The following is an 18,101-nucleotide window of genomic DNA, read 5'->3' as shown; positions in this document are numbered from 1 at the left end:
GGGAGGGGAGCTGCTGGAGTTGCGGGGGGCGGAGCGAAAAGGGGGCGGGTGACCCTGAGCCCGGCCAGGCTCCTTAGTGCGTTGGGAGCGCTGCGTCCCCAGGGGCGGCCCAGGGCCAGTCATCGCTGCCCAGAGATCATGGCGCTGACAAGGGCTGAGCGCGCAGCGCCTGTGGGCAGCGCGTCCCGCTGGGCCATGTCCTATGGCACAAGGAGGCGGCACTGTCCGAAGCCTGCGCCGCGCGGCAGGGGGCCCACAGGGCTGTGCCCCTGGAGGGGAGCGAGCGGATTGCGGGGGCTGGGTATCGGGAGGGTGTGGGGGGATGGTGGGTGTCTGGCTGGGAGGCAGGCGGCTCAGGGTGGGGGAGATCCTGGGGGAGGCAGAGGAGATTGTGCAGGAGGTGGGTGCTGGGTGCCTGTGGGAAGTGGGGAGGCAGTGGTACCCCTGCTTCACTCTCACTCCTACACACCCCTGTGGTACTGGGTGCCCAGCCACAGGGGCACAACTAGAATTTTCCTAAGGAGGGAGCTGAGAGGCCTGGGTCCCCCCCCCCTTTTCATTGCCATGACTGACGTTCCCCCTCCCCTCTCCTTCCCTCCCACTAGAGAAACCAGCGCAGTGAGACCTTGTCCCCCATCCCCTGTCCTCCCACCAGAGACCCAAACTAGCTGAGATCTCTCCCCTCCAATCATAAAGACTGGGACCAGCCAGGAACTCTCTCCCCCTCCCCCTTGTATTAATTTAGATCAGTGGTTCTCAACCAGGGATATGCGTTCCCCTGGGGATACACAGGGTTTTCTAGGGGGTACATCAACTCATCTAGATCAGTGTTTCTCCGCCTGGGGGTTATGACTCCCAGGGGGGTTGCAGGATGGGTTTAGGGATGATGCAAGCGGAGGGCTGGAGTTAGGGGGTAGCAAGTAGGGCAATTGTCCCAGTCTCCACGCAAAGCTCAATTACATGCTTCAAGCCCTGGGCAGCAAGGCTTGGGTTTCAGACTCCTGAAAGGGGTACAGTAATCAGGAAAGGTTGAGAACCCCTTAGATGGAATATATAGGCCCAGAGAGTCAGAGGTGTTGACATGACCTGTCATTGTCCAACATTAAGCAATGTTAAACACAGTTTGGGGTTTGATATACTGAGACATCAGCCTGCTTAGTGTATGGGCAAACATGCCATTAAACAGCCTTGTAACTTTTTATTAAAGATCAAGAAAAGGAAAAATAGTTAAAGCATTTGAAATGTAAAGTATCAAGTAAGGCTTTCATTTTAACATTGGTCCCATTCCTTTTCCCTATAGCTGGAGAGAGTTTTTAGCAGGAATCCCCTGCCCCCCTTGTTTGACAGTCTCTTAGGGCAGGGGTCCGGCGCCCGCGGGGGCATCTAAATGCACCCGCATCCTGGCCGGCAGTGGAGCATCCGCCGAAATGCCGCCGAATTTCTGCGGCGTTTCGGCGGCGACACCTCTCGATGACGTCACTTGTCGGTGGCAAGTGGCGTCATCGAGAGGCGTCACCGCCGAAACGCCACAGAAATTCGGCGGCAACGCCTCTCGATGATGTCACTTGCTGCCAACAAGCAACGTCATTGAGAGGCATCGCCGCCGAAACGCTGCAGAAATTCGGCGGCATTTCGGCGGATGCTCCACCGCAGCCACGGTCTTTTGTCTGGCGGACGCCAGATGAAAAGGTTGGGGACCAATGTCTTAGGGGTTTTGAAGATGACAGTTACTCTCCTTTTTGGGGAAAAAAAAGTTAGGTAGAGCTGGGCTGGGGTTATTGATACTGTTAAAGTTTTATCCCATTTCCTAGAAGAAAAAACATGACAAATATACAAAAGAGGAGAAAAAAGAACAGCAAAGATAGACAATGCAGCTTCTGCCTCTGGTGTTGACTCTCACTTATAACCTCATTGCTTGAAAAACACAGGCCCAGCACATGGTTTGATCAGCTACTCCAAGACCTGGCAAACTTGTAACAGCATTGGACTGTTCAGGACATTGCTTTTAGCTTCCTCTTCCTGGTCACAGGCTCACAGTAGTGTTGTAATATATACAGTCTTGGCTTGGCCAGACTCTTATTAGACAGAAGGAAAAAAAGAGGGATAGGAAAGAAAAGAAATAAGGTAGGGAAGGAAAATGACACATTGTGGGGCAGAAAAACAAAGTCTTACAACCCAGCCAGAGCCACTGGATGTGGTGATGTCATCTGTGTCTTGCTGGCCTGGTCTGATCAGGACATCTTTCAGGATTGGTATAAAGGTCTGGCATCTCAGAAGATGGTGAGGGTGGCAGCTGGGCTGGTGAAGTTCACTCCAGTAGCCAATTTTTCTCCCCCAAAGTCTCTTTAAGGATCCCAGAAGGGAGTGATTGATGGAATAGCCTGTCCTTTCATTGTTTTGTCCATCAAGTAGGCATAATCTCTTATGCAACAGTTTTAGTGCATTGATTTTTGGTCTCTTGCAAGTTGCCGTTCTTGTTTACTAGGCATGATCTTAACACAGTCTGAGTTATAACAACAGGCCTTTTTGTTTGGATTAGTTGTCTTGCTGTCTGTCCTTTGCATGTTTTCCTATCAACAGTTGTTATAAGTTATTGTGACATTTTATAAACTTACTCACTTCTTACATTTGGACTCATAATTAGGGTAAATTTGTAGGCCCAGTTATCACACCTCCCACTGGTGAGATCCAAACCAGCTTCTCCCTCCCCTCCTCATCCCACCAAAGAAACCGGGACCAACCAGGCCCTGCTCTCCCCTCTCTGTCAGAGGGCCAGGGGAGGCTGGGACCTCTGGTTCTTCTACCAAGTTGCCCTATCCCATACTTGCCGAGCCCAGTGTGACCATTGCAGCTGAAGGCTCCAACATCTGCTCTGCTGCTTCCCAAGCATCAAAAGTAATAGGCTAGGCTGAGGCTGCCCATGCCGCTGCCTACAGCTGTATGAGTGACTGCACCAACCATCCTCTCCCTCCCTCTAACCCTAGTGCCCCCTAACTCCAAGCAAGGCTGGCTGTCAGGAACTGAAGCTGGGACAAAAGCAAAAGTCTCCAGAATATTGACAGATTTATTGAAAAGTTGCAGTTTAGCAACTTGTAGTAAAGATTGAAAAATCTTCATGAGACCTAAAAAGTTGCTAGATTTAGTGACAAATTCACTAAATTGGGAACGCTGCCCCAGGCTGGACAAAGTCCTGTTTTCTGTGCATGATACTGTGTTTGCCTGCTGGGGAGACTTTCTTGTGATGAACGGATGTAACTCAGGGAATGATCTCTTTCTGTGCCCCACACTAGGTGCTGAGACTCTGCACAAGAGCTTTTTGGCCCCCTTGCTCCACAGGCATCCTCCCTCTCCAAATAGCCAACCAGAGCATTAATATTCCAGGCCCCATGGCCCCAGATACCCTCTCACCACATAGCTACTTTGCTCTAGTTTCCTTGGCTTGTTGATTAGCAGCACTACAAAAACATGGCAGTGGCTGTTCAGTGAAGCCCTCCCTGTGAACCCATGTAGGCCCTATTGGTGCATTTGTCTGGTTGGTGTAGCACAGGAGTCGGCAGCCTTTCAGAAGTGGTGTGCCGAATCTTCCTTTATTCACTCTAATTTAAGGTTTCATGTGCCAGTAATACATTTTAATGTTTTTAGAAGGTCTCTTTCTATAAGTCTATAAGATATAACTAAACTATTGTATGTAAAGTAAATAAGGCTTTTAAAATGTTTAAGAAGCTTCATTTAAAATTAAATTAAAATGTAGAGCCCCCCGGACTGGTGGCCAGGACCTGGGCAGTGTGAGCGCCACTGAAAATCAGCTTGCATGCCGCCTTCGGCACCCATGCCATTGGTTGCCTACCCCTGGTGTAGCATATCAGGATTTGGACACCCAGTTCTCATTAGATGTAATTGGATTCGGGCAGCTTTGAAAATCACCTTGAATATCTAAGGTCCCCCAGTTAATATTGAGCACTGGATTCTTCATTGCTGACATGCCAGGAGAGGTTGTAAGATGGGGTGATGGTGATGCATTTAGATAATGGATGTAGATGGCAGCAGCAGCACTGAAAATCAGACTGAAAAAAAAAAAAAGATTTTGAGGCCAGAGATTTATTCCTCAGATTCATTATTTTTAGCAGGTGATGATCTCACCATTGCTGTGTTTGAGTCACCAAGCTGTGATTAATGTGACTGACACCAGACCAGGGAGCTGCAGCAGGGCCCCTGTCCTTGTCTCCTAGCACTGGTAGCCCTAGACACTGAGATTCTGATGCTACTGGGATTGCTCAGTCTGCTTGACCTCCCCAGAATACTCCTCCACAGCACAGCTGATTTAGCAGCCAGGACTAGCTCCAGGCTCAACCCGAAAGCAACAACTTCCTTTCTACAGTGTGCAGGGCTAGGGGCTTAGGCATTTTTGGTAACTAGACTGTCCTTTTCCAGGGGGACAAGGGTGAGGTAATATCTTTTATTGGACCAACTTCTGTTGGTGTGAGAGACAAGCTTTTGAACTACACAGAGCTCTTCCTCAGGTCCAGAGGAAGAGCTCTGTGTAATTCAAAAGTTTGTCTCTCTCTCCAACAGAAGTTGTTAAAATAAAAGAGATTACCTAATTCTCCCCCCCACCCCCGGTCTCTATAGTATCCTGGGACTGACACAGCTACAACACTTTTCCAGAGAAGTAGGAAATATCTTAATTCAGATTATTATAGCATCGTTCAATTGGAAAGGATGTTCCCCATATGCTTTAGAGAAAAGAATAAATCACCCCTCCACAGCAACACATGGGACACCTGGAACATGGGCAGCTGTGTAGCATCAACAATACAGGATAGGAAGTAAAGAAGAACCTTGTATTTATCTAAAACTGCAAAGGGAACATTAGTTAAATTCATAAATTCCAAGGCCAGAAGGAACCATCCTGATTATCTAGTCTGACCACCAATGCAGGCCAGAGAACTTCCCCCACAATAGTTCGTAGAGCAGATCTTTTAGAAAAACATCCAATCTGGACTTTAAATTGTTGGTGATGGAAAATACACCCTGGCCATTGTTAAGTTGTTCCAATGGTTAATTACCACTTGTGATAAATGAAGGGGGAGGAGTAGCTCCCTTTTATGGACCCAGCCAGCCAGTTAGCTATAAAATCCCTCATAGTAACTATTCTCTACTTGCTTTACCTGTAAAGGGTTAAAAGGAAGTGAGTGGGCACCTGGCCAAAAGAGCTAATGGGAAGGCTGTAACTTTTAAAAATTAAAACAAGACTCCCCTTTTGTCTGTCTGTTGTTGTTCTTGGGGAGAAGCAGACAGGGAGCAGCAATGCTGTAAGAAGCTTTGGGCCAGGTATGAAAAATCATTAGTATACCTAGAAACTACTCATCTAAAACCCCAGATATGTAAGTAGATTAGGAAATGTCTAAAAAGATGTGATTAGGTTTATCCCTTTTATTTTTTATGGCTTGTATATTCCTCTGTGCTAACCCCAGGTGATTTTGTTTTGCTTGTAACCTTTAAGCTGGACCTTGAGAGCTATTTTTAATGCTTAATTCTTGTATTTGCTCTTTTTAAATCTAGCAGTAGCTGAGTTTTCAGATATTTTATTTTTTTAATAAAATTTACCTTTTTTTAAGAACAGGATTGGAGTTCTGTATCTTAAAAGGTTTGTGTGTGTGTGTGTGTGTGTGTGTGTGTGTGTGTTGTTGTTGTTGTTGTTTTTTAATTAGCTGGTGGCAACAGTTGATTTTCTTTGATTTTTCTTTCTCAGCTCTTCCTGGGGTGGGGGGTGTATGAAAGGGCTTAAGGGTACTCCACAGGAAGGAATTCCCAAGTGTGCCTTCTTGGGTCCTCAAAGGGTTTTTGCACTTGGGTGGTGGCAGCATCTACCCATCCAAGGTCAGAGAAAAGCTGTAATCTTGGGAGTTTAATACAAGCCTGGAGTGGCCAGTATTAATTTTTAAAGTCCTTGCTGGCTCCCACCTTCTGCACTTGAAGTGCCAGAGTGGGGAATCAGCCTTAACACTACTGTTAAAGTTATGCCTTATTTCCGGTCTGAATGTCTAGTTTTAACTTCCAGCCATTGGATCATGTTATACCTTTTTCTGCTAGACTGAAGATCCTATTATTAAAGATTTGTTCCCCATGTAGGTATTAATAGACTGTAATTCAGTCACCCTTTAACTGTCTCTTTGTTAGTCTCAAAGAGCTCAATCTATTTAATCTATCACTATAAGGCATGTTTTCTAATCCTTTAATCATTCATGTAGCTCTTCTCTGAACCCTCTGCAATTTATCAACATCCTTCTTGAATTGTGGATGCCAGAAATGGGCACAGTATTCCAGCAGCTGTAACACCAAATAACTTCTCTACCCTTACTCAAGATTATCCTGTTTATGCATCCAAGAATTGCATTAGCCCTTTTGATCACAGCATCACACTGGGAGCTCATGTTCAGATGATTATCTACTCCCCAAAAAACTTTTTCAGAGTCAGTGCTTTCCAGGATAGAGTCCCCCATTCTGTAAATATAGCCTACATTTTTTGTTCCTACATGTATATGTTTACATTTAGCTGTATTAAAATGCATATTGTTTGCTTGTGCCCATTTACCCAGCAATCTAGATCAGTGATCTGTCCTCTTCATTATCACTCCCCTATTTTTTATGTCATCTTCAAACTTTATCAGTGATGATTTTATGTTTTGTTCTAGGTCACTGATTATGTCAAATAGGATAGGGCCAAGAACAGATTCCTGAAGGACCCCATTAGAAACATACCCACTGGATGAGTCCCTATTTCCAGTTTCCATTTTGAAACCTATCAGAGTTAGCTAGTTTTTAATCCATTTAACGTCTGCCACATTATTTTTATATCTGTGATGGTCTCGTCAGGGAAGGCTGTAATCCATACCAGTGAGGGGCTGTGTCACCACCTGTCCTGTAACACTGGGTTCCTCACTGCTTTGCTGCTGTAGCTTCCAACCTGGGCTGCTCCCACAGCCTACAACCATGCGGATCACACCCTGAGTGCTGTGTGTAGCTATAACCTTGGTCCAGCAGCTTGCCAGCAACACATCAGTCAATCGCACAGCTTTGTTTACAACTAGCAAGATGACCCCAACACACTCCCTGTCCTGAAGTTCTCAAAAACTGTGCACTGAAGTGTCCAGCCCTCTCCTGGACAGCTCAGAGAAATAATGAGGTTCATTGTTCCTGTAAAGAGAGAGAACCACATCACAGCTTATGATCTTAACTGGGAGTAAATACACCCTTCCCTTTAAACACAGGGCTGAGTTGGTTTATGGTAAGAATGAAATAAACGTAGTAACTAAATATACATAGGATTAAGTGAGTTCATATTCAAGGAATTAAGATAGAGTTACAAGTAAAACAAAACCTAATTCTGAAAGTCCAAAACAATCTAGCAAGGTACAATCTTTGTCTAAGCAGGTTTCTCACCTTTATTCAATTCCCAGAGACTTCACCCTCTCCCCTTAGTTAAAGGATCCATCTTTCTCAGCTCACAAGAGCTGTTTCCATATGTCTGTCTAGTGATGAATGCCAAAGGTGGCTTCTGCCTTTGTTTGTATTTTCCAAAGTTCAGTGATGATTCAGGAGGCAGGATGACCTCATGCTGTTCTTTCCTTTCTGTGGGCTTCCTATGCCCCTGTATGTAAATAGGGCTTCCACTATGCTTGATTTACATAGAATACAGGTACATAGTTGTGACATTCCCTCCTGTCTGGGCAAACTGTACAGCCTAATATAAATGAGTATCCATAATTCCTTAGTGTTAATATGTACAGTTCACAATATTAATCACTGGTGTGTCAGCTTTCAGAAAATACTTCACTATACACATTTATAATATAGTAATACTGTATACAATCAGTTGCTTATCATTTGAGGTTCAGCCCTCCTGTCTTCATAGACCAGTAAGCCTTTGTAATGTAGTCCTTTGAAAAGTAAAACCCAGACCAAGCTTCTCTCCTCTGATGGGCGTAGATGCCAGGCTCTCTTCTCCCCTGCTTGTTATGTGTGAGGTTTGCCTCCACCCCTTGTTAGCTTGATGACTGTTTATGTGATATGTAACTACACTCTCATTATCTTTCAAAGTGTTTTAGAAATAAATATCCAATGGAGAAACCATATTCCTTTGTTTAGGGTAACTCCTCTTTGCCTGGCAAACACATTTGAAGAACTATAATTTCAGTTTATGTCCATAATTTTGCATCGGTTGCTTGCACCTACATTACACAGTATTAACCAGTGAGTTATAAGCTATCCAATGACGATCTGTATTTAAAGGATGTCCTGTAGTAACAATAGTGAGTTGGGGTACACTGGGCTGGTCAGGCCAACTGAAACTGACTGCTAGAGAGCAGAATGCCACTTTCCCTTTGCCCTAGGGCTGTTCTTAATGTCACTATCATTCTAGGGTTGTTTTTTTTAAATCAAAATGTCATGCAGAACCAGAATGAAGCTGAAGATTTTATCGTGACAGGAATCCTAGGCAGAGCAATGCGTGCAAGTCAGCCCGTCCTGCACAGACAGGGCATTCAGCTGTTGTAGAACATCTACAAGGATCCCTCTCACCACAGCATCAAGGAGTCAAATCTCAGGGTATGACAGCAACGTGCCCTTTAAACTTTACCTACAGTTAATCTCTTACACGGTGAGATGAACAACCAGCCAGGCTGAGACTTTGCTGAGAGTTCCAATTCCAGCCAAGACCCCATTTCTACAAGCATATAATTACTCTGAATCCCCTGGTGATAGGCAAAGAGACTCAGAGCAGACATCAGTGATACAAATTTTATTTTGTTAACATTAATTTATAGTGAAACAAGCAGATGTCAGTCTTATACAGGCACAAAATCCTCCCCCCACAATATTAACCTAGAATGCACAGCCTCTGTTCAGCAGGGGCAGGAATTTTTATTGTTAGCATCTTGTGTGAACTCCAGTTTCTGCACTTTTCCCTGCTGCCTCTCCATATCCCGATAGAGCAGGGACTTCTGGGCCTTCAACCTACAGGCCAGGCACATGAAAATCGACTCCACATTCTGACTCTCTTTGGGGTCCTTGGCTGATGTTTCAAACAAAAGCATGTTGTGAGCATCAGCAAATTTCAGGGCCACGCTGGATGGCACCTGAATTTGTTCTCGTAAGTCACACTTGTTCCCAACAAGCACCTTGGGGACGAAAGGGGGCACAGCATGCCCATTGCATTCCTCAATCCACATCTTGAGATTGGTGAAGGAAGCCATCTTAGTGACATCATAGACAAAGATGACGGCATGCACATTGCGGTAATAGTGTTCTACCATGCTCTTCCGGAACCGCTCCTGGCCAGCTGTGTCCCAGACCTGCACCTAGAAAACAAAGCACAGTGTGCCTGAGGCAGCCAAGATGTAGCCCACCCCCACGCAGGCCTTGGTTCCCAGGAACAGGCAGTTTCTTGTTGGGAGAGGCTGGGGGACGGAGACTTGGGGCATTTCCTCCTAATCTATATCATTCTCAATATGTACATAACCCTTGTTCAGCTTGATTAGTGACGCTAGACAACTGCAGAGCTCCACATAGCTAATTCCTCTTCACCTCAACTGACACTGCTGAGTCCAGCACATTTTGAGAGAAGTCCCTCCCTGGGCAGCCCTCTGCTTTACCTGCAAATGTTCCCAGTACTCTGGCCCAGAAGCCTTGTATTCCTTTGTCCTTGTACTGAGCATGGTTTGCTCCAGGCAAAGTGGTTGGGATTCAATCACTCTTGCTCAGCACCTATCTGGTAGGCTCTGTGAGCTTCTTTTTAAGAGAGTGTTTCCTCTTCTAACCATATTTCATTGCCATCTTTACCATAGCAATAATGTGCATAAAACACCTGGCACTTCAGAGGCATCTGAACACGAGACCAGGCATTACTCCACCTCCACCAGCCAGAGCCATCCCTTGGGTAGGGCAAATTGGGGCAACCATTCCAGGCCCCATGCTTTGAGGGGCCCCATGCTTCGATAAAATCGGGACTGTCCCTTTGTCCCACGTCCTGACTAATGTATGCCATTTGTCCCGATATTCAGGTGAAGCGGGGGGTGAGCGGAGTAAGAAGGCGAACGGGGAGGCAAAGGGTGGATAAGGAGGAGAGCAGCGGATGGTGGGGGGCATGCACTTGATGGACGGCGAGGAGGCGGTAGGGGAGGCAGGTGGATGGTGAGGAGGAGAGCGATGGGTGGGGGCGCACACTTGACAGATGGTGAGGAGACAGCAAGGACAAGAGTGACAGGCAGGGTGTGTGTCTGAGGGGGCAGACGCACAGCGAGGAGACTAGCAGGGTGGCTGATTTGTCCCAGGCCCCGCACCCCCTAGAGACCGCCCTGCCGCCAGCATCCTATTCCAGAAGAAGTGAAGAACCCTACAATGCACCCAGCCAGTTGTACAATGGTGAATCTGGAGGAGGAAGAAATAGTAGAATTCCTTCCCAATCCCTGCAGGTGCACCCTGAAGCCTGGGATTTGATTATTTCTTTTTTAAAGCTGCAATAGCTGCTGACTGATGCTGAAACCATCTGGCTGCCTTGTGAACCCAGTGCCAGTACCTGCAGCAGGGGAGTCTTAAGCTGGGCACACGCTGGCAGAAAGCAAGCATGTTTGTTCCTCATTTCCCTGCCATTCAGTTCCCCCTTACACTCGAATCACAGGGACAGCGTGAAAAGGGGGCGCTGCTCTGGGCTCATTGTCCTTCAGACCCTCCTGTCCCCACCCTCTCACACACCCTCTTTTCAGGCTACCTAAGCCTCACTTTTCCCCTCTGACAGGAGGTTAGCCTGGGCCACTAACCCTTCTCCCTTCACTGCTCAAGTGTAAGCAGCTAGGGGAGAGCAGCAGGCTGGACGCTTCCCAGGCCTGGAACAGCAACACTGGCTTCAGGCCAACATGGGGTGTAAGTTGCACTAGCAAGAACACAGGGCTCAGGAACAAAGCTGGCTGAAAACATTTTGACCAAGCTTTTTCCTGTAAAAAAATGCAGTTTTATCACCACTGAAATGGTTCTCTGGGCCAGGATCGACCAGTCAAACTGAGATGCAGAGCAACCACGAACAGCCCACAGTCCAGTGGGCAAAGCACTCCCCCAGGGAGATGGGAGGCAGGTTCAAATATCTGCTCTGCCCAATTAGAAGCAGAGACCTGGGTCTCCCACATCTCAGGTGAGCATCCTAACCACTGGGCTATAGAGTCTGTCTCCTGCTGGAGTGTTTCACTTTGTGTAACTAATTAAATACTTGTTAGGCCAGACAGAGGGACACAACAGCTCAGTGGTTATGACTCTCGCCTGGTTTCTGAGCCTTTCAGAGTTGACTGCACTGCTGTTTCCCCTTCAGAAGCCCTCAGACTGCTCAGCCTCCAGGGGTCACTCCTGCTGCAGCATGCCAAGCCTGCCAATCTTCCCTTGCTCTCTGTTACCTTACCCATCAAGTCAAACTTTACCAGCCTTAACCATCGAACTTGGATTACCAGTGTCAACCCCCTGGGCAGGCAGCCAGATCCAGCCCATGCACTGTATGGATGTGGACTCGAGACAAGTTAACATTTTGCAGAATCTTAGCTTTCATTTTAAAAAGTAGTTTTAGCTCGCACATTTGCAAAGGAAAGTCTGAAAACACCTGAGTGCAGCCTGAAGGCTCAGAAACCAGGAGTCAAAAAAAAAAAAGAAAGAAAAAGACCCAGCATTCAAGATTTTAAAGTCTCATGATTTGGGGGCCTGTCTTGTGATTTTGGAATACCTGGGGTTGTGATGGTGGAATGGTCATCTCCTCCTATGGAGAAAGTTTGGTGCAAGCTGCAAGAAAAGGGGATTGCCACCCACACAGAGCCAGCTGCTCGATGCCTGTTCCCAGCATAGCCATTAAAGACAGACACAGCAAGGAGCATCCCACTGGGCTGCCAGTCACATGCACAATCTGCAGCAACTAACCCTGCCCTAGGCCTCAAGCCACAGTCACAGCAAGTAGCTGGGTCCACAGCTCTGCTCTGCAAACTGCCCTTTCCTGGGCCTACACCCCAGCTCCACAAAGCCCCACCTTCCTCAGTGGCAGAAGTCCTGGGGTCTGGAGCATCTACCAGCTCCTTCCTACAAGCACTCACTACCACTCCCCCATGCAGCTCCCTTGAGCCAAATCTGGGCATACTGGACCTTTCCACAGCATTCTCACCACCACCTCCTCCTTCTCCACAGACCTTGGAACCTCCCAGGGGGCTGGTACATGGCCCCCACTTTCCCAATGCCCTCATACCTCAGCACCTCTAGTACGCTCTGCCACTCCCCACCTACCACCATGCTCCCTCCCTACCAAACCCTCATACATCTCCTGCCCCATACCTCCTGTACTTCTCCCCTCCCCAGCCCCCCATGTCTTCATCGTTCCCCCTCCTTCAACCGCTCTCATCCACTTGTACCTCCCTGCCCGCTCATACCTCCCTGCCCCCATGCCCCTTCCCTCATACTCCCATTCCCTTATACCACCCTTCCCCCCCCCCAATACTTCACCAATGGCTTCAGACCTCCCAATCCCCTGGATGACCTGGTAGCCCCCCTCCAGTGCCCTCGTATCCCCCCCGCCCCCTCCAGTGCCCTCCTACACCTCTCCCCTTACCTGCTCTCATACCGTCCTGCCCTCTCCTCCTCACCAGTGCCCTTGTATCTCCTCGTACCCCCTCCCTGCGCCCCTCCTGCCCTCATATCCCCTCCAGTGTCCTCGTACCCCCTCTTGCCCTCCAGTGCCCTCGCACTCCTCCTCCCACCCCCAGTGCACTTGTACCTCCCAACCCCCTCCGGCCCTCCAGTGTCCTCGTACGCCCTCTGCTGCCCTGGTTTCTTCCCTCCAGTGCCCTCATATCCCCTCCCCTGCCCACCAGTGCCCTCATACCTCCCCACGCCCCTCTTGCCCTTATAGCCCCCTCCAGTGCACTCGTACGTCCCCAACTCCTCCTGCCGTCCAGTGCCCTCGTATCCCCTCCCCTGCCCACCAGTGCCCTCGTACCTCCCCACGCCCCTCCTGCCCTCCAGTGCCCTTGTAGCCCCTGCCCCTATAACTTACTACTCCACTCACTGTTCTCCCACATGCCCTTGCCACCCCAATGCCTTTGTACCTACCTCACCTGTTTTCCAGCATCCCCCTCTCTCTGCCCCATGCCTTCCTGTGTCACCAACCTCCTGCTTGTTTTCCACCTCTCCCCCACACCAATCTCCTCACTCTCCATCCCCTCCTCCCTCACTGCCCCTGGTCCCCCATTCCCACCTGGTCCCCATCCCTCACCACCCTAACCCCCAATTCCTGCCTGTGTCACCAACCTCCTGCTTGTTTTCCACCTCTCCCCCACACCAATCTCCTCACTCTCCATCCCCTCCTCCCTCACTGCCCCTGGTTCCCCATTCCCACCTGGTCCCCATCCCTCACCACCCTAACCCCCAATTCCTGCCTCCTTCACTACCCCTGCTTGTCCATTCCCCCACTACCCATTTGCCACCACCCCTGCTCCCCCATTCCCCACTCTCCATCCCTCACTGCCCCATCCCCTCCTCCTCCATTCCCCACACTGCCCTCTGCTCCCCCCATCCCCGTCTGACTCCATCTCCTACCACCATACCCCCAATTCCATCCTCCCTCACTGCCCCCTGCTTCCCCATTTCCCCACTCCCCATCTACGACCACGCCCTGATCCCCATTCCCCAACTCCCATCCACCGCCACCCCGTTCCCTCATTCCCATCCCCACTGCCCCGCTCCTCCTCTCACCACCCCCACCCACCAATTCCCTCCTTCCTCACTGCCCCTGCTCCCCATTCCTCACCTCCCCCACTGCTGTTCCCCCAATTCCCTCCTGCTTTACTGCTCCTCCCCACATGCCCCCTGCTTCCCCATCACCCTCCCGTTCCACTCCTCATCCCCACCCCATTCCTCCCCGCACCTTGATTTTCTCTCCCTCGATCTCCACCGTCTTCTCCCTGAAGTCCACGCCGATGGTGGCCTCGGTGCTGGCGGGGAAGGCGCCCCCGCAGAAGCGGAAGGTCAAGCAGGTTTTGCCCACGTTGGAGTCGCCGATGACGATGATTTTGAAGATGCGGACCCGCAGGTACTGCTCCAGCGAGGCGTCCAGCTCGGCCGCGGCCGGCCCGGAGGGCTGCATGCCGGGCGCTGCGCGGAGCCGGGCGGCGGCCCGCACACAAAGGCAAGAGGCAGCTGCCGAGCGCGGCGGATCAGGTGGCTGATGCATATTCAGCGCGGCGGAGACCCTCCCCCTGGCCGGCCGGCGGGTGGGGCCGGCCTCGGGGCTCGCGCGACCCACGCGCTCCCGCAACCTGCCTGCGGGCCAGCAGCCGAGCACCCGGGGCGCAGGGGCACCGGGCCCTGGCTGCTCGCCCTCGGAACAAGGGGCGTCCCCGGGCGCGGACTGCCACGCCCCCGCCTGCGCCTTCCCAGGGCGAGGGCCTTTGCCTGCGGGATCCCAGCCCAGCAAAGTGCCCCCGCGGGCGTTCGGATGCTGTGGGCCGGGACCTGTGCACACATATTGAAGTCAAAGGCCCAGGTGAGAGAAAAACTCTTTTGCTGACCGGCTAGAAGAGCTCGTTCCCAGGGCCCCGCTCTGGCTCTCCCAGCCCATCAGCAGAGCTCAGGCAGGTCTGATTATACTGCAGGGAAACAAGCAGCCCAAATGGGGCACACAGAGAACCTTCCCTTCCAGATCTTGCCAAAGCCCCGTGGGAAGCAGGAAAGGGCAGCTTTCCAGGGCCGGTGCAAGGCTATTTTGCGCCCTAGGCGAAACTTCCACCTTGCCCCCACCAAACTCCAAAAACTAGTAAACTTAGCATTATAAACAGCCTGTCAGAATGGGTAACAGCTGTTGTAATGTTTCTTTTTTACCTTTCATTCATTCATGCCCGTCACCCCAACCGGGGTATAGGCCGCCAACAACAGATCTCCATAGTCTTCTATCCTGGGCCATTCGCTCTAGCTGGTTCCAGGTATAGCCCATTTTTTTGCTATCAACCTGAAGGTCGGTGTTTCAATTGTTTGCCACTGCCTCTGATGGTGTCCCATTCAAAGTCTTAAAAGCTAAACAATTGAGCCTTGCATTGCATCACCAGCCAGGTTAGGCAGGGAGACAAATCCCACTTGCCCCAAAGGGCCATTATCCCCTGGTGACTAATTTCTACTCCAAGTCTATAAAGCAGACTTTTAAGGTAAATACATTATTCCTTCAATATTACCCATGCACAGATCTCACAAAGATTCTCACTGCCCTGCCGCACGGCACTAAGGACGGCTGTAGGCGGCAGGGCCGGCTCTACAGTTTTTGTCGCCCCAAGCAGCGCACCGAATTGCCGCCGCGGGCGGGGAAGAGGGGCAGTCCGTGTGCCCTTAGGGCGGCAGGCGCGTTTCCGCGGCGGCGGCAATTCGGCAGCAGCTTCTTTGTTTAGCTGAAGCTGCTGCGGACAGCTAAACATAGAAGCTGCTGCTGCCGAATTGCCGCCGCCGCGGAAACGCGCCTGCCGCCCTAAGGGCACACGGACTGCCCCACTCCCCCGCCTGTGGTGGCAATTCGGTGCTGCTTGGGGGCAAAACAGGGACTGCTGCCCCTTGCAGAATGCCGCCCCAAGCACCAGCTTGGAATGCTGGTGCCTGGAGCCGGCCCTGGTAGGCGGGAAACAGCAGCAGCAGTGCAGCCTCTCCTGCCCCATGGCAGGCTATGCTCCCTGTCTGCCCCTGCTGCTGCAGAGGCTGCCGCTGCCCTGGGCTCGGGCCGCCCGGCTCCCCCCAAGTGGTGCCTGGTTCCTGCTGCTCTTAGCTGGCAGGTGCAGGGCCTCAGCCAAGCCCGGCCCCTTGCGTCTCCTCCATGGCGGCGCCCCCCATCTGTGTCCTCCCGGGCGGCCATGGCAGCAGCAGCTGGGGAGCCCAAGAGGAGTAGCGGCCCCCGGACAAGCGGGGGAGACTCCGAGGTGAAGAGGCTGTTGGCACGGGACAAGCACTGGAGACTGACAGGTACCTGTCCCTAAGCAATAGTGAAAAAAAAAATTGGGGACACCGCTTTTTGCCACCCCCAAATCTTGGCACCCCAGGCAGCCGCCTAGTTTGCCTAGTGGTTACACAGGCCCTGTTTCCCTCCACCTCCTCTGCAGGCTGCTGCGGGAATAGCCAGGCTGGAGCAAGGTGAACAGAGCCATATTTGCACAGCCTTCTTGACCCCAGCAGCATGGCATTTAGCCAGCAGTGGGCTGGCACCATCAGCATGTACCAGCTGGCAGCCCTCTCACCCCTGCCTGCTCTTCTAGGCCCAGTCTCTCCAGCTCAGGTGAAGCAGAAGCAGGGTAGGCAAGATAAGAGGCAGTCTGTGGCCAGGGTAAGGCTGACCTGGATCACGAAGCTTAGGGGGCCCCAACTCCCTGGGTTACATGCAGGACAGAGAGTGAAGTGACATTTACAGCAGACCAAAGTACAGACATGACTCTATGCCTCCAATACAGGAATTCATTCTGGGCACTGCCAACACCTGTGACAGACACACATGCTGGGTCTCTGCTAGAGGGACCATCAGCACATGCCTGGGATAGGTGTTATGGAGCCACAGGGTCTAGTCCAGATGTGGGCAAACTATGGCCCATGGGACCGTCCTGCCCAGCCCCTGATCTCCTGGCTGAGGAGCCTAGTCCCCGGCCCCTCCCCCGCTGTCCCTCCTCCCCCGCAGCCATGTGGGCTACACTCTGCCCACCGCTCCTGCTGGGCAGCGTGGGGAGCACAACTGGCTCTGGCCGGGTGTCATGGATGCGAGCTCCTGCTGCTGGTAAGGGGGTGGAGGGTTGGGTAAGGGAGCAGGGAGTCCTGGGGGGCAGTCAGGGAGGAGGGGACAGTTGGATGGGGCGGAGGTTCTGGGAGCGCGGTCAGGGGATGGGGAACAGGGAGGGTTGGGAGTGGGAGTCCCGGGGGGCCTGCCAGGGGGCAGGGATGTGGATAGGGATTGGGAGGTCAGTCAGGGAACAGGGAGCAGGGGGGTTGGATAAGGGGGTGGGATCCCAGGGGGCAAGTTAGGGGTAGGGGGGTCCCGGGAGGGGGTGGTCAGGGGATGAGGAGCAGAGGACGATTGGATAGGAGGTGGGAGTCCCAGGGGGGCTATCAGGGGGTGGGGGTGTGGATAGGTGTCAGGGCAGTCAGGGGACAAGGAGCAGGGGGGTTGGATGGGTTGGGGATTCTGAGGGGGGCAGTCAGGAGGCGGGAAGTGGGAGGGGGCAGATAGGCGGTGGGAGCAGGCTGTTTAAGGAGGCACAGCCTTCCCTACCCGGCCCTCCATACAGTTGCGCAACCTGATGTGGCCCTTGGTCCAAAAGGTTTGCCCACCCCTGGTCTAGTCTATGCCCCAGCTTGTGTAACCAGTCCTTTGAGAGTGACCCCTTCAATTTGCTGGGCCTCAAGGACCGACACATTTCCACAGGGGCAGGCTTATGGCCTCCAAGACTTAGAAACTAGGCCTTCAGGCTCCAGCAATCCCTGTCTTTCTGCATGACTCCAGCCAAGCCACACTCTTCCGGAAGGCTTGTACTGTGCCACTTCAGGGTTCAATGCTCTTGGTGAGAATTGGGAGCCACACCAGGCAGCCTTTTCAAACAAAGGCAATGAGTTATTAGTCACCTGGCTACAGAATCTGACAATCCTGCGGTTAGCAGAGAGAGGAAAAGGTTAAGATAGAGTTCAGCCTGGCCACAGTCAGGCCAGGGCTCCCTTGAGCCATGCTGCTGTTGAAGCCATCTTGGCTCTCTGTCACTCTCCCTTTCTCCTCAGTCCCAGGTGAGAGCTCCCACCTCTCTCCCCAAGGCTAACTCTTATAACAGCCACCCAATACCCTTCAGTCCATCGTCCAGCTCCTGCAGAGCCATACCGAGATCGCCTGCCAGAGAGTCCCATGGATAAGTATCAACTGCTCAGTCCCTTTTTGGTGGACCCTTCATTGATACGGGTAAATTTCAGCCAGTCCTTTAATGACCCATTAATTCCATCCCAGACAGTTACATGACACAACATCTAATGTATCCTGTTCTGCCTCAAGAGCAGCTTATTACCGTTTTTGCACCTAC

The 18,101-nt window shown here is 51.4% G+C and overlaps 1 protein-coding gene across 1 annotated transcript; it reads right to left on the bottom strand.

Moving 5' to 3' along the window:
• Positions 1–8,785: 8,785 nt before the first annotated feature.
• Positions 8,786–14,386, bottom strand: RAB33A (RAB33A, member RAS oncogene family). The gene is made up of 2 exons (XM_039486904.1): positions 13,946–14,386; positions 8,786–9,359 (listed from the first exon to the last, which is right to left on the bottom strand). Exons 1-2 carry the CDS (start codon positions 14,249–14,251, stop codon positions 8,904–8,906), a joined length of 762 nt encoding a protein of 253 aa, XP_039342838.1. The 5' UTR covers positions 14,252–14,386; the 3' UTR covers positions 8,786–8,903.
• Between the last annotated feature and the right edge of the window lie 3,715 nt (positions 14,387–18,101).

The sequence above is a fragment of the Mauremys reevesii genome, linkage group 9 (assembly GCF_016161935.1).
Source record: "Mauremys reevesii isolate NIE-2019 linkage group 9, ASM1616193v1, whole genome shotgun sequence".
In the NCBI taxonomy this organism is placed as follows: domain Eukaryota; kingdom Metazoa; phylum Chordata; order Testudines; family Geoemydidae; genus Mauremys; species Mauremys reevesii.
This window is presented reverse-complemented; position numbering and strand designations above follow the sequence as displayed.